General features: G+C 37.2%; 1 protein-coding gene across 4 annotated transcripts in view; it reads left to right on the plus strand.

Annotated features, from left to right (window-relative positions):
• The window catches only part of TENM3 (teneurin transmembrane protein 3), a 597,691-nt gene that overhangs the window by 525,598 nt on the left and 56,897 nt on the right, over positions 1-15,196 (plus strand). For all 4 annotated transcript variants that reach the window (XM_014786234.2, XM_004428722.3, XM_014786235.2 and 1 more), the window contains 4 exons: positions 6,882-7,098; positions 8,106-8,225; positions 8,804-9,065; positions 14,875-15,142. In XM_014786234.2, coding sequence (XP_014641720.1) covers positions 6,882-7,098; positions 8,106-8,225; positions 8,804-9,065; positions 14,875-15,142 — 867 coding nt within the window. The remainder of the gene's footprint in view (positions 1-6,881; positions 7,099-8,105; positions 8,226-8,803; positions 9,066-14,874; positions 15,143-15,196) is intronic.

Consider the following 15,196-nt stretch of genomic DNA (forward strand, 5'->3'; position numbering starts at 1 on the left):
ACTGGGAAGAGAGGAGGAAAATGATAAAAAAAGAAAGAGAAACGAAAGAAAGAAAGAGAGAGAGAGAAAATTATAGGAGGTCATACATACTTCCCAAAAAGAATCCGGAAATGAGACCACAGAGTGTCACTCAGGGCTGCAGAGCATTAAAATATATCATCCTGGCAGATGATGATTTGGGGGAAAAGTTACTATTAGTTTGAAAGACTCTCCTGAATCCTACTTTAGGGAGAGATTCAGGTTAGTCTGACCCATTTTGCTATTCACAGATTTAGAGAATAGTAAATCCAATTCTAGAAGAGTCCAGCTTGTGCTCTCAGAGGCAAAGGACCCCAGTAGTTTCCCAGTAGTATACAAGGAATGTGAGATTTTACCACTATTTTTGAATGAGTTTTAGGAGAGGAAAATTGGAGCCACACAGGCTAGAACTAAAAGTCTCCCCTGTATTTTACACCCATTGCCATTAGCTGCCACCTCCAGCTTCCCTGCACAGTGCCTCTTTAGAAACGGGTCTCCTTGTTACACATATCTCCACGTTAAGAACTTCTGTATTGCTGGTGAGGTTTATTGTTAGCAGCCATGGTACACAGATATTACATTCTCATTGTCAAAAGAGTGAATCACTGTCAACAACTTGATGTGCATATTTCTACTCCTCCTTCAGTGAATTTATAGACACATTTATATTTTAAAACTTCAGTGGGATAGGTACTATTCTAAATTTGATTCTTCCAAAAGGTATATCTAAGAGATTTTTTCATGCCAGTACATGCAAGCCTATCTCATTCTTTATAAGAGAAACATGGATGTATTAATTAATTTTACCACTACCACATTAATAATAATTCAGTTGGGTTTTTTTTTGCTCTTAATATAAAGACAAATCTGTAGTGAATCTATGTGTGTCTGTCTGTGTATCTGCATATAAATCTTTGTGTAAATGTACAAATATTTCTTTTATACAGATTTTTAGTAGTGAAATTGCTAGATCGAGGGGTATTTTAATTTTTAATTTGGATAGCTCCTGCCAAATTTGCCTTGCAAGTAGGTTTTACCACTATCCGCTTCATCAGTATGAGAGTGTTTATTTCCCCTATGTTCGTAGTGTGTACATAATCATTGTACATAAACAAAATTGTCCAACAAAATGAAAAATATGAATTTTGTCTGACGGGTGAAAATGACTCCAATTTTATTGTTTTAATTTGCATTTCCTTAATTAATAGTTAGGTTGATGGCCTTTATATATGTTTTTTGACCATTTGTATTTCTTCTTTGGCTAATTGCTTATTTATTTCTTTTGCCCATTTTTTTCCGTTGAGTTGCATGACTTTTCCTTTTTAATTTTTAAGATTCCTTTGTTTGTTCAACTTATTAATTCTTTGTTTGGTGTGTTGCAGATATTTTATCCTAGACTTTCACTTATCTTTTAACTTTGTTCATGGTGTCTTTTGTCACGCAGAAGTTTTCAACTGATATGTGGTAAAGTTTTATGAAGTTTATCTTTTCATTCATGAATTCCCGGTTGTATGTCTTTATAAGTAAGTAGGACCTTCCCCTTTCGTAAGATTAAATAGAGTATTTCATATAATTTCTTCTAATAGTTTTTATAATTGTGTGGATTGCTTAATGTCCAATTAATAAAGAACATTTTAAAATATCTATTGGAGTAAAGAGAAATAGAAATTCAAGGATAAACATAGTTTCTGAGATAGGAAAAAGATGATAGAAGAAAACTAGCAGGTGTGTCTAATGTGCTTCTAAGACTTCATTTTGACCTGTTTAGATCTCACAATCCCTAGGAACTGAGTTCATTCTTTACTTTATTCAGCAAATATCTTGTATGGTGACTTAGTGCCAAGCAGTATACTAGACGTTAGAGACACAACAGTGAACTAGATTAGCCCTCAAGGAGCTTCCTGAGACCATTGTCTGAGCTAATGGCTGAAGGAGTTGGAGGTGGGGGTGGGGGCAGTAAGAGAGCAGGTTAGAGGTCTCCAGGCAGAGGGAGTAATAATCATGAAAGGTCTTGTAAGCCATATTAAGGAGTTCTAACTATTCAGAAGGCAGCAAAGACCAAGTGAAGGAAAGCTTTTAGCTAGGGAGGTGAAATAATCAAATTTGATTTCTGCAAAGATTACTCTAAAGTATAGAGAATGAATAGTAGAGACAAGACTGGAACCTGGGAAGCCAAGCAACTGTCGAGATCTTGTCAAGAGGTGACCATGGTGGCCCGGAGGATGGTTTCAGTGAAATGGAAAGAAATAAGACTGATTCAAGAGATATTGGGGATGAAGAAAAGAAGGAACTGGTCATTGATTAGCTGCAGAGAAAAAGAGTCAAGGATGACGTTCAGGTTTCTACTTTGAGAAACTGGATAGGTGGATGGTGGAACCATTCGTTGAAACAAGAAATACAGAAGAAGCAGCATGTTTAGAGAAGATCATATGTGTTGTGTTTTAGATGTGTTAAGTTTTCAATGCCTGTGTAATATCCAAGTGGAAATATCTAGAAGGCAGTTTGTGGATTTGGAGTTCAGGAGAATGACCAGCCAGGAGTCATTAGCATTAAAGTGATGTGAACATAGAGACTAAAGCCACCAAGAAAGCTCTGTTATAGACAGACCAAGAAGATACAGAAAACCAAATACGATCCCAATTCAGTAATAAACAAATGAATTTCATGCATATTACAGAATCGTGACTTAAAAAAGTAATGAAAAGCATACCTGTACACTTTGAAAATTCTGAAGTCCACAGACAAAATATTGCATCAGCATTTCTACCTCGACTTCTAACTTGGAATGAGGGAGAGTGGTTTCCAAATACTGTGGAGAAGGGCAGTGGGCATTAATTATCTTTTGAGTAAAAAAAGGGAAATTCATTAAAAGGAAATTCATGACTTTTTATCCAGTCAATAAGTCAAGTTTTTTAAAAACAGATTAAAATATCTATAGCTGCTTAAAAGAAAAAAGTGAGAGTTTTGACAAGCAGATAAAAGCCAGCATAGAGGATAACCGAGGAAAGACTTGGAATCAGAAGTTGTAATAATCTGGCAAAATGTGCATTGTTTAAATTTGCTGGAAAAAATATCAAGAATGATTTGAAGAGTACAAGGAAATAGGGTAGGGTGGAAACATTAAAGCAAGACCAGAGGTTGGCAAACTGTGACCCCTGGGCCAAAGCCTGTTTTTGTAAATAAAGTTTTATTGGAACACAGTCACGCCCATTTATTTCCATATTGTCTATGGCTGCTTGAGCGCTATAAAGGCAGAGTCAAACAGTTGCAACAGAGACTGTAAGGCCCATAAAGCCTGAAATATTTATTATCTGGCCCTTTACAAAATAAGTTTGCCAACCACTATGAAAGTCCAGTGAAAGCCTAAGGAAAGATGAGAACATGTTTAAAAATGATAACTAGAGCAATAATATTAAGGATTGAGTGGACGGAAGCATAAGCTGTAGTATGTACTTCGCATCAAAGTACCACTTATATTGCAAAGCCTAACTGAAGAAAGAAAGGCTCTTAACTGAACATTGAAGTTGTTATTCAGTGAGTTTTGAACGTTTCTGGTTTTCTTTAGATTTTTTATGATTAATTCTGTTAGAGATGGCTTCTACGCCAATATAAATTTAAGCCAACCTAATATTCCTGAGACTAAAATGGAATCTCGATGATTTTGAGAAACTATTCCACGAAGACAATTTGACTACAGTATACATTTGGGCAAGTGGGTAATCAACTTAGTGATACTAGATAGTCTTAGCTATATAAGTACAGACAAAGAATGAAAAATATTTTTTCAAGTTATATGGAGTCAGATTCATAACCATCCGTCACTTGCTTGGGCAAGTTACTGATAAACTCTGCAGAAAAATAACAAACAGTGTGTCCCTGCATCTTGACTGTTGAAAATGAGATTCTTTCTCTGATTGATGTTAGCAGAGAGGCTTGTAAAAATGCATTTCCAACTGATTAGTTCAGAAGGTGTCCATCTCATGCAGTTTTATGACTACATGCCAGATGTACATTTGCTTTTTATAAACTAACAAAGATGAATGACTAAATTTAAGCATTCCTCTTTGGCAACTGTACCATATATTGCCTAAAGGAAGACGTTGCCGAGAGTATTGTGGGGGAAGAGAAGAGGACCGGGAGCATTTAACCTTAATTTACAAGATTAATGGAGATAAAATATAATATTTGGAAGTACTTTCTCCATTAAGTAGTTTCTACTTATGTTAAAGAGTGAATATAAGGTGAGTACCTGAAAGAATATCAAATATTTGTGTTATTTGTGGGTGTGTGCCTATGCACACCCATTCTACATCCATGGAGTAAGAACTCTTAAATATGTCATAAAATACGTATTAAAGATTTCTCATGAAGTCTCAACGTATAATCATGAATTGTTACTGAAAGGGTTTTATTTTTTTAATTGTTTTTTTGAAGGCAGAAATGATATTGGGGCAATAGGGCAATAGTCTACTACTTTAAAAATCTGAGTCTTAATAACTGTGCTTCTATTTCTTTGAGAGAGATGGAGAAAAAATACAGTGTATTGCATTATTATAATATATCCTCATGAAAAATAAGCCTAGAGCATAGTTTCATCTTTCTTCCGCTAGAAATATTGAGAAATATTTAGACATTTTTCACCTTTGTGGTCTTTTGGCTAAGAAAGTAAGATCTTGATAAATTTATATGAAGTTTCAAAGCTCAGTTTCATTTGATTTTCTTAAAACATCATTTAAAATTTTTGTCAAATAAATAAATATGCAGTTTCAAATAATTAAAAACCTATTTTTTGAAATATAACAGACATCTACATGAAAATGTAACTATAATAAGGAAACAATATGTAATAAGATCTGCCTATCAGAAATTCCAACTCATACCTTTTCATATGTGTAGAAATTATAGCAACAAAAAATTAAAATAATGTAAAAAGAGTCCAACACCATAAATTTAATTCCGTTATTCACTTATTAAGCTTTTTTTCCTTCAACTATAAGGAAAATAGTGAGGCGATTTTTAGTTACTGTCTCTGGATAAACTAAGTCTGTTTCAGTTGATTTCACGTGACAGAAAATCCAACCCAAACAGGAGTAAGAAAGAAGGCAATGCCTTGGCTTCTAGAAGTGAAAAGCCTAGGAGGTCAGGTGCAGCTTATTGCAAAAACCCCAAACATGTCACTATGAACTGTTGTTTTTTCTCTCCAGCTCTTAACTCTGCTTCTTCTGGGATGGCTCCATTCCCAGATAGGTTATTCTGTAGTGGCAGCAAGATGGATGCAGCAACCCCAGCCTCACAGCCTTACAGCTCCAAGCCTCAGGGGAGGGGGTGGAGAGGAGATGGAATCTCTTTTCAGATAGTTCCTGAAACTCACTCTGGTTAAAAAAGTTAGGTCACATGTACATTTCTGAACCAAGCATGAAGGAAAATACGCACATAGCCTGAGAATTAGGGAGAGCTGAATACCCAGATGAAAATTTAGAGCTATTGCCCAGAGAAGGGAAATGGGTGTTAGCAGAAATCACAAGTGTTCAAGACATTCTTCTTCAGGTGGGCAAATGACTTAGGGTCATTGAGCCAGGCCCCTCATCTCATTTCTTACCTTACCTGTGTTGTTGTTGGCCTGCTTCTAGGCTGGGTCATATAATTCAATTTAGTCTGCTTTCTTTTGTCTTGGTTTGCTGCCAGATAATAAAGACACAAGCTTATATTCTATTAATAAGAGTAGCCTAAAGCAAAAAAATGGCTAGTGTGGTTTTTTAAAAATAAAAGTATTCAAAAACACTTGTGTAAATAAAACATATAGGTCAACCAGATATTTTTAGCTGAGTTTGTCATAATAGGGTCACACCAAGACCTGATATTTAGGTTTGAAGATTTTACAACCATTTTGTCATTTCTCCCAAGAATGATTCAAGTCTTCAGAAACTAATGCTTTTATTAATTTGTACTGAGAAACGTAATTGCCAAGCAGATCAAAATTCATGTATCAGCTGGTCAGTGCAAAATGGCCTCAAGGCATAATGTCATCAAGCCATTATAACCTGCCACTCTTATCCACTGATAGGTTGGTTTATATATTTCAAATAAAATATCGCCCATTGAATATAGTTTCCTTTTGATGTTCCTAGAGAAGGCACTGGTACATTCCTTCTATCCATTACTCTTTTTTTGTCACCAACACTGTAGGTCAATTTTTTGTGATAAGTTTCTTACCATTTCTAATGTTATGGCTTATTTACATTTGCCACATTTTTATTAATATCTGCATTTTAGGGCAGGCATACTAAGGGCTCAGGTTCCTTTTTAAAATTTGAGAAATGCCTTAATTTTATTTGGAACACACTTGACTCTCCTTGGGAGAACTATTTCCTTGAAAGTTGGTTGGCTAATCTCATCCATATTATGTGATTTGTATTTGCTTCATTTCACAGCCTTTCATTTTCTGACCCTTTCCCAAATTTTAGAGCTTCACCCAATGTAGGTACCTATCCGTTTGCCATACATACTTACTATAACTCCTGGTGCGTTTTCTCTAAAATGTGAAGGCTTGAGTGATTATACTTACAACTAATCCATATTCCTTCATGCCACTAATAGATTGTTCTAATCAGTAGTTTTTTAGTTCTTACCGAGAATCAACATTATATGATTCTTTTCAGTCCTCTTCAATCCCAATATTTACTATCTATGAAAGCAGCTGCAAGTATTGTATTTATATTTCATCTGGTTTCAAAAAATATGCCTCATAGAAGTTACTATCAGATAGGGGGAGCGAAGGTGAAAAAACAACAAACACAAAACTTATTCTACATCACGGCATAAAAAGGGGAATTCCCTTACTGGCTTACGTTTCTCTCTTACAGATGGACTCATTGACTGCATGGATCCTGATTGCTGTTTGCAAAGTTCTTGCCAAAATCAGCCCTACTGCCGTGGACTGCCTGATCCTCAGGATATCATTAGCCAGAGCTTACAATCCCCATCTCAGCAAGCTGCCAAATCCTTCTATGATCGAATCAGTTTTCTTATAGGATCTGATAGCACCCATGTTATACCCGGAGAAAGTCCTTTCAATAAGAGGTTAATGCATCTTTTGCTTGTATAGACCTGTAGTGAAATTATCAACAGTTATATGCACTTTATATGAAATGCTGATGACTGTGAATTTGAGGAAAGTGCTTTTTTTATAATGCAGTTTTTCCTCTTTTGGCAAATTCTTCACCAAACTTCGCATTTCAAGCATTTTTGACACAGTTCACATACTTTGTCAATTTCAGTGCCTGAGACATAACAGGACATCCCATTAAGGAGTCAATAAATCTTCATTTAACTAGTTGATTTTGTTAGCACAGTTGGAAATGTTTCAAAAGAAGCAATGAAAGGACCCCAAAAGGCAAAACAGAAGTGCACTTTTTTTTTAGCTGAGCTCACTAAATAATATAAATTATGAATTAATGTAATGGAACTGCTAACGGCATGGCAGTAAGATTGCATAAGCTGTTTGGCACTTGACAGAGCAGTAATGACCTGAAAATAAACCAGTAAGTGAAAGCAGGTGTCTCGTGTCTCACTGAGCAAAAGAAGACGATTTACACCAGAACTCCTGGGTCTGCAGTAATTTAACTGCGTTAATGCAGTCAAACCCAGCAGTTGCTTAAAAGTTGTTGCACAAATGTTCCTTATTACCTCCTTAAATCTTGTACTTCTTGGTCCCTGCAGATTTACAAATTGCCTCAGAATTAATTGGAAAGTTGCTTTTCTTCATGTAAGCACCAGATATATGACTTGTGAAAAAAGCAGTTTATAATTTTAAAAACTCATCTCTAAATTATTGGTCTTGATAACTCTCCAAAAACCAGATTGCAATGAATTAAAATCCAGGGTAAACACCAAGCATTTGGGGAATGTGAGTTATGCCTAATTAAACGGGACATTGTCTTGGGAGTATTTCAGGTCTGATTTTTGTGAATAACAATAGATTACGTGTGATTGTGTTATTGTATCCTCGGGTTGAATTATCTCTAAATCATGATAATGTTGGCCTGAGAAGACTAATGTTCATTCTAATTATTCTGCTTTTCCCACAGCCTTGCATCCGTCATCAGAGGCCAAGTGCTAACTGCTGATGGAACGCCCCTTATTGGAGTAAATGTCTCGTTTTTCCACTACCCAGAATATGGATATACTATTACCCGCCAGGACGGAATGTGAGTTAGTCCCAGTGTACTATCTCTGCTTGAAGTATTTAAATATAGAAACTAGACCTATACCCTACATGTTTTATTGTCCCTTTCAATATAGAAATGCAACAACTTTTAGCTCCAGAAATCTGTGACAGTACATATGGCAGAAATTTAGTCATATACTCACATAGTTCTTTAAAAGTCAATTTCATTTTCTAAGACATGATAATAGTATTGTGTTTTTGTAGGAAAATGTTCTTTGTCTTAGAAGATTCATGTTGAAATATTTAGGAGTGACATTTCATAATATCTATGACAAGCTCAGATGGTTCTGAAAAAGGCGTAGATAGGTAGTAGTTAGTAGATAGTATAAAGTTCAAGAAAATTTGGGAAAATGTTAATAAATTGGTAAATCTAAGTAAAGAGTATATGGGTATTCATTGTATAATTCTTTTAATATTCCTGTAGATCTGAAAGTATTTCATATACAAGTTGGGAGAAAAAGTTGATTTTCTTTATAAAGCATATTAATTTAAGGAGGTGAGCGTTGGGAATTATACAGGATCCAGATAATTCACTAAGCATATCTTGTTTTTTCTTAGGTTTGACTTGGTGGCAAATGGTGGGGCTTCTCTAACTTTGGTATTTGAACGATCCCCATTCCTCACTCAGTATCATACTGTCTGGATTCCATGGAATGTCTTTTATGTGATGGATACCCTAGTCATGAAGAAAGAAGAGAATGACATTCCCAGCTGTGATCTGAGTGGATTTGTGAGGCCAAATCCTATCATCGTGTCATCACCTTTATCCACCTTTTTTAGATCTTCTCCTGAAGACAGTCCCATTATTCCTGAAACACAGGTAGAATATTCTAGTAGGCAGTATTTTTAAATAAATATTTTCAGATAATGTGGTTTCCAAAGAGTCTTAAAAAAGGATTGCAGAATTTCAATGCTATCCTAAATAATTCTGTAGAATGTGATGTGTGCATGTGTATTAGAATAGGTATTATTAGAGTAGGATATGGTTATTTCCTAAAAGATCTATTCAAAATACTTTTCCTTCAGGCTATATCTTATATATTTATTAGTTGTAGCCAGGTGAGAAACAGCTTAAACTCAAAAGCTGATATTGTCTTTGCTCATTCATTCATTCATTGGAAAAAGTTTTTAGTGCCTGTGGGTACCTGCCGTCCTGGCTGCCATTGTACTGAGTGCTGTTGTACGTGGTTTTTACTCTCAGTAACTTACTGTTTAATTATTATTGTAAGTAAAAAATGTTTTAGGAAAGATGACTTTTAACAGAAAAAGTTCATTAATTGTCTCAAGGTATAATTTTAAAAACTTGGTATCATGTTTTAAGCTCTAATACTTTGTAGTTCATAAAGCCCTATTCACCACAGGAAAAAAAAGCTATATAACGGTAAAAAATAGCCATACTTTCATTATTCATTTTATCTACTGAAATATCTGGAGATTTTTTTCTTTCCTTTATGTTTCCAGTAGAAATAACTTTCAGATCTTAAAGGTAGGACATTAGGTACAATAATAATGGACTTTATTCATAAATAGCTAAGTAAAAATTTGTGGTCTTTAAAGTACAACGGCACGTAACAGCTTTGTCACATTTGTTCTTCAAATGTATATTGAATACTTGTTCTGCACCAGGCACTGTTCTAATGGAACAAAGCAGTAAACCAATCAGACGAAGTGTCTGCTCTCAAGGAGTTTACCAACTAATAGGAAGAGAGAGGCAAACGAACATACGTCAGGTTGTGATAAGACTTATTTAAAAATAAAAAAGCAGGGTAAAGTGGATGAAGGTGCAGTTTTAGAAAGTGTAGTACAGCGAGGTCTCTTTGATAAGATGTTTCAGCAGGAACTTTAAGAAAGTGAAAGAATAAACCCCGAAAATGGAAGAGCATTCCAGGAGGAGCAAAGAGCAAGTTCAAAAGCTCCAAGGGAAGAATGTGTTTGGCTTGTTCAAGGAATGGCAAAGAGATCTGCAGGTGTGGCTGAAGTGAAGATGGTGGTATACAAATCACAAATCATTGAAGACCATGCAAGGATAAGGACTTTTTGCTTTTTGTGTGTGTGTGTGTGTGTGAGGAAGATCAGCCCTGAGCTAACATCCATGCAAATCCTCCTCTTTTTGCTGAGGAAGACCGGCTCTGAGCTAACATCCATTGCCAATCCTCCTCCTTTTTTTTCCCCAAAGCCCCAGTAGATAGTTGTCTGTCACAGTTGCACATCCTTCTAGTTGCTGTATGTGGGACGCGGCCTCAGCATGGCCGGAGAAGCAGTGTGTCGGTGCGCGCCCGGGATCCGAACCCGGGCCACCAGTAGCGGAGCGCGAGTACTTAACCGCTAAGCCACCGGGCCGGCCGAAGGACTTTTTGCTTTGAGTAATTGGAAGCTGTTGGAGGTTTATAAGCAGAGCGATAGTAGTTACTGATTTCCTTCTTCAAAGGATCACTGTAGTTGCTATGCTGAGAATATTCTGTATGGGGCAAGGATTGAAATAAGGAGACCAGTTAGGAGGCCATCTCAGTAGTCCACAGGAGAAATCATTGTGGCTTGGACAAAGGTGGTTGGGGTAGAAGTGCTAAGAAGTGGCCATGTAAGAGTGGAGTCCAGGGAAGAGGTTGGAACTAGAGATGTAGATTTGCAAGACACTGGCATTACAGAAATGCTTAGAGCCTAGGATGACATCCTCTAGGGAGGGAATGTTGAGAGAGATTAGAAGAGATACGCCAAGAAGGTCTAAGATAACAAAATATGGAGTTTGCTCATAGGCAACATGATGCAGAAGGGGCGCCTCAATGATTTATTGCATAACAGTTAACTAGACTTTGAGCTGAAGCTTTCAGAAATTCATTGTAACCTTATTCAACTTAGTATTTCCTCCCCAGGTCCATCTTGCAATAACTCTGAACTTCTTAGCCTGTCCTAAAATAGACTTAACCTAGAGGCAGTGTCTGTCTATAGGTGGCACATATGTAGCAAACCAGGTCATTGAAATGAGTTTCAAATAGTCAGCAGTCCCATGAATTCTTGAAGGATTTTTTTTTCCATTCCATCATACAGTCAGCAAACATTTAGTAAAAATGTACTGAGAGCCTATTATGTACAAGGTACTCTACTAGGATAAAAAGAATAATAAGACATGGATCCCGTCCTACTAAATGTGATCAAGATTTGAATGAAGAACTGTGGAAGTTCAAAAGAGCAGTCAATTCCTAAGAAAACCAAAGAAAGCATCACTGAGGAGGTTGGCCTTAAAAGGAGGAAAAGGATACTTCAGATTGAAGAAGATGTGTGAGCATCAGCATGGTAGTAAAAACAAATGATGTTGTATAAAAACTGGTGAAGGATTTAAATGTAGGGCCTAGAAGGGGAAAGAGTGGGGCCAGGTTATGAATGGCCCTGAAATACTGTACAGTGGAGACCTTGAATTCTTTAGGCAATATGGAACAAGGAGACCAACAATGTTTTTGCAGCATTTCGCTAAAGCTAACTCCAGTGACAAAATGCATAATTGATAGAAGGAGACAGAGAGATCAGCGAACGGGCTAGTGTTCACTGTATTTCCATACGTATCCAGCACTCAGATGGAGAGGACCCAAGAATCACAATGATAGTGGAAATGGAGAAGAGGGAACAGATTAGACAGAGATTTGGAAGGTAGAATTGGCAGGACATAGTTTCTAACTGAATGTTTAATAGGGTCAAGAATGGGGCTTACAGATCATGCAGCTGACAAAAATAGGCTTAATGGTTTATTTTTCCACTCTGGCTGGATTTAGTTTTCCCACTAATGCAAAATAACATGGTCATGTTAAATTACATAGAAGAAACGCATGTTTTAATGAAGTAAATTACAGATGTTTGTTCCATGGAAGTAGGTTAGTGATGACAAAGACAATAACCAGTTATTAACATTAGGAATAACATATGCTACTTTGAAATAGAGAAGGTCTTAGGAATTATATATTAATGAAAGACTGCTTTACGTATAGAAAACCTATCAAATTTGTGAGAAATTATTTTGGAAATAAATTAAGAGGAAACAAATTCTATGCTCTAGGGTTCAATCACTTATATTTTCAAGGCTGTTCAGGAGTCACAGAATCTATTTTTCAAACTAACCCATTTCACCCCAATGATGGGAGAATAGCAAGTTCTGTTTAGATTTTCACCCTACAATCCTCCAGATTGACAGAAGTACTGTCAATCTTAAATGTAATGGTTTCCCTGAGTCTATTAGAGCTCTAAAATGTTTCTGTATGTTCATAAACTGTTTTGCTTGGACAATCTGTGACTGCGTTCATTCAGCATGTTTGGTAAGGAAAACCCCAACTGTAATAAATCGGTACATCTACTATAGCATAGCAATGCCTTCTTAATCTGTTACATTGCAACACATCCCTCTTCGTGCCAACACCAACTCAACAGGCCAGATTGGAAGTTTGTTTAGTCCATTCTTTTGTGCTCCTTCCAACTGTGTGATTGTTGATGTTGAAACTGATGGCTATGCCCTCAGTATCAAGGATTCTACGTAAGTTATTAAAATTTGGAGATGACAGATATACATCATTTCTAACGGTTTTATGGGAGAGGATTTGAGGGAGGGGAAACTGCTGATCATCGAATCACTATTCAAAAATTTTTCTAACACAAAAATGTAGTTCTTTGTGTCTGAATAATGAATCTTGATAGGGCAACATGAGGAAGCCTTTGAGAATGCGATTTAATTCTTAGTAGAGAAAGTATGAGTTCCTTGTGCAGGTTCTTGAACGTAGATAGCCTTGCACTTTACAGTGTATGTAGTAAGCCGATGAAGAGCTATTGTTATTAACCACACTAATAGGAACATTAGTAAGTCAAATCTAAACTGTTCAGAAATGTAAAATATATTTTTCAAAATACTTAAATAATGTTTTGGCGTAATATATTTTGCACATGTCAGTACAAATTCATTGAGCTAGTCACATTGATGGGTAAATTGTGGGGTTAAGAATATGATTTTTAGGGGCCGGCCCGGTGGCGCAAGCGGTTAAGTGAGCGCGCTCCGCTGCCGCGGCCCGGGGTTCGCCGGTTTGGATCCCGGGCGCGCACCGACGCACCGCTTGTCGGGCCATGCTGTGGCGGCGTCCCATATAAAGTAGAGGAAGATGGGCACGGATGTTAGCCCAGGGCCAGTCTTCCTCAGCAAAAAAGAGGAGGATTGGCATTGGATGTTAGCTCAGGGCTGGTCCTCCTCACCAAAAAAAAAAAAAAAAAAGAATATGATTTTTAGGGCCAGCCCTGTGGCTTAGCGGTTAAGTGCGCGCGCTCCACTACTGGCGGCCCGGGTTCGGATCCCGGGCGCGCACCAATGCACCGCTTCCCCTGCCATGCTGAGGCCATGTCCCACATACAGCAAGTAGAAGGATGTGCAACTATGACATACAACTATCTACTGGGGCTTTGGGGGGAAAAAAAGAGGAGGATTGGCAATAGATGTTAGCTCAGAGCCGGTCTTCCTCGGCAAAAAGAGGAGGATTAGCATGGATGTTAGCTCAGGGCTGATCGTCCCCACAAAAAAAAAAAGAATATGATTTTTAAAAAACTGTAAAGGAGGGCCAGCCCAGTGCTGTAGTGGTTAAGTTCACGTGCTCTGCTTCGGCAGCCTGGGGTTCCTAGGTTCGGATCCCAGGCACAGACCTACGCACTACTCATTAAGCCATGCTGTGGTGGTGTCCCACATACAAAATAGAGGAGGATTGGCACGGTGTTAGCTCACCAACAGTCTTCCTCAAGCAAAAAGAGGAGGATTGGCAACAGATTTTAGCTCAGGGCCAATCTTTCTCACCAAAAGAAAAATAAAATAAAAATTTGTAAAGGAGATAATTCTTATGCAGGTAATTATATTAACTTTTTACAGTCCAATTTCAATTTAAAAAGTATATATTGAATTCAGAATATACATATTTTGTGTGCATTCAATAATACGTTAATTGTTTTCTGGGGGAAAATTTACACAGCTTTAATATATTAGTTCATTTACCATCATATCAAAAATCAGTGGTGAGCCCTAGCTTAATGTTTAATTATGAGAATGTGCTATTGTTATATTACCTTTCAACATGGATGTGGAATTTGCTGCAAAAAGAATTGGTCTTTTTTGTTGTCATTCCTGTCGTTATAGGCTGTGGCTGGTCAGCTCATGAGGCCATAGGCCTAGGTTTAACCCCTAAACAAGCCAGCTGGCGTAGACCAGATCTTTGGCCTGGACCACATCCCTGTTCTGAGCTAACCATCTTACAGGTGTCTGCTCTGATTCTCCAGGGCGGCTTGGGTGAAAGATGGGTTAGTGAGAATCTGCTGTGACTAAACTAACAAGTCAGTGCATGTCAGCCTGATGGAGCAGTCATAGTGTTTCCTGTATGAAGAGTAGCACCTGAGGTATGATTAACTCAGAATAAGTGACATGAAACTTTTAGGAGGAGTAAAATTGGGCTGGCAGCAGAGTTCTTTTTAATTATTGAATAAGATAGTTCAAATACATATTTGTGAAGAGTGATTCTTTGGTGTCTTATTTTAGTTGTTCTACTAGGTTCTTTTAAATGTGTTGTAGCTAATAGTCATACATGATCCCAGTGTGAGGCTTCTGCTTTATTCAAACCTAGGTACTCCATGAAGAAACCACAATTCCAGGAACAGATCTGAAACTTTCCTACTTGAGTTCCAGAGCTGCAGGATATAAGTCAGTCCTCAAGATCACCATGACCCAGTCCGTGATACCATTTAATTTAATGAAAGTTCATCTGATGGTGGCTGTAGTAGGAAGACTCTTTCAAAAGTGGTTTCCTGCCTCACCAAACTTGGCCTATACTTTTATCTGGGATAAAACAGATGCATATAATCAGAAGGTCTATGGTCTATCTGAAGCTGTTGGTAAGTTCCATATAAATATATTCTGCATCGAAAAAAATTGTCTCGAAGTCAGAA

The sequence above is a fragment of the Ceratotherium simum genome, chromosome 28, assembly GCF_057802395.1.
Source record: "Ceratotherium simum simum isolate JZ-2026a chromosome 28, ASM5780239v1, whole genome shotgun sequence".
In the NCBI taxonomy this organism is placed as follows: domain Eukaryota; kingdom Metazoa; phylum Chordata; class Mammalia; order Perissodactyla; family Rhinocerotidae; genus Ceratotherium; species Ceratotherium simum.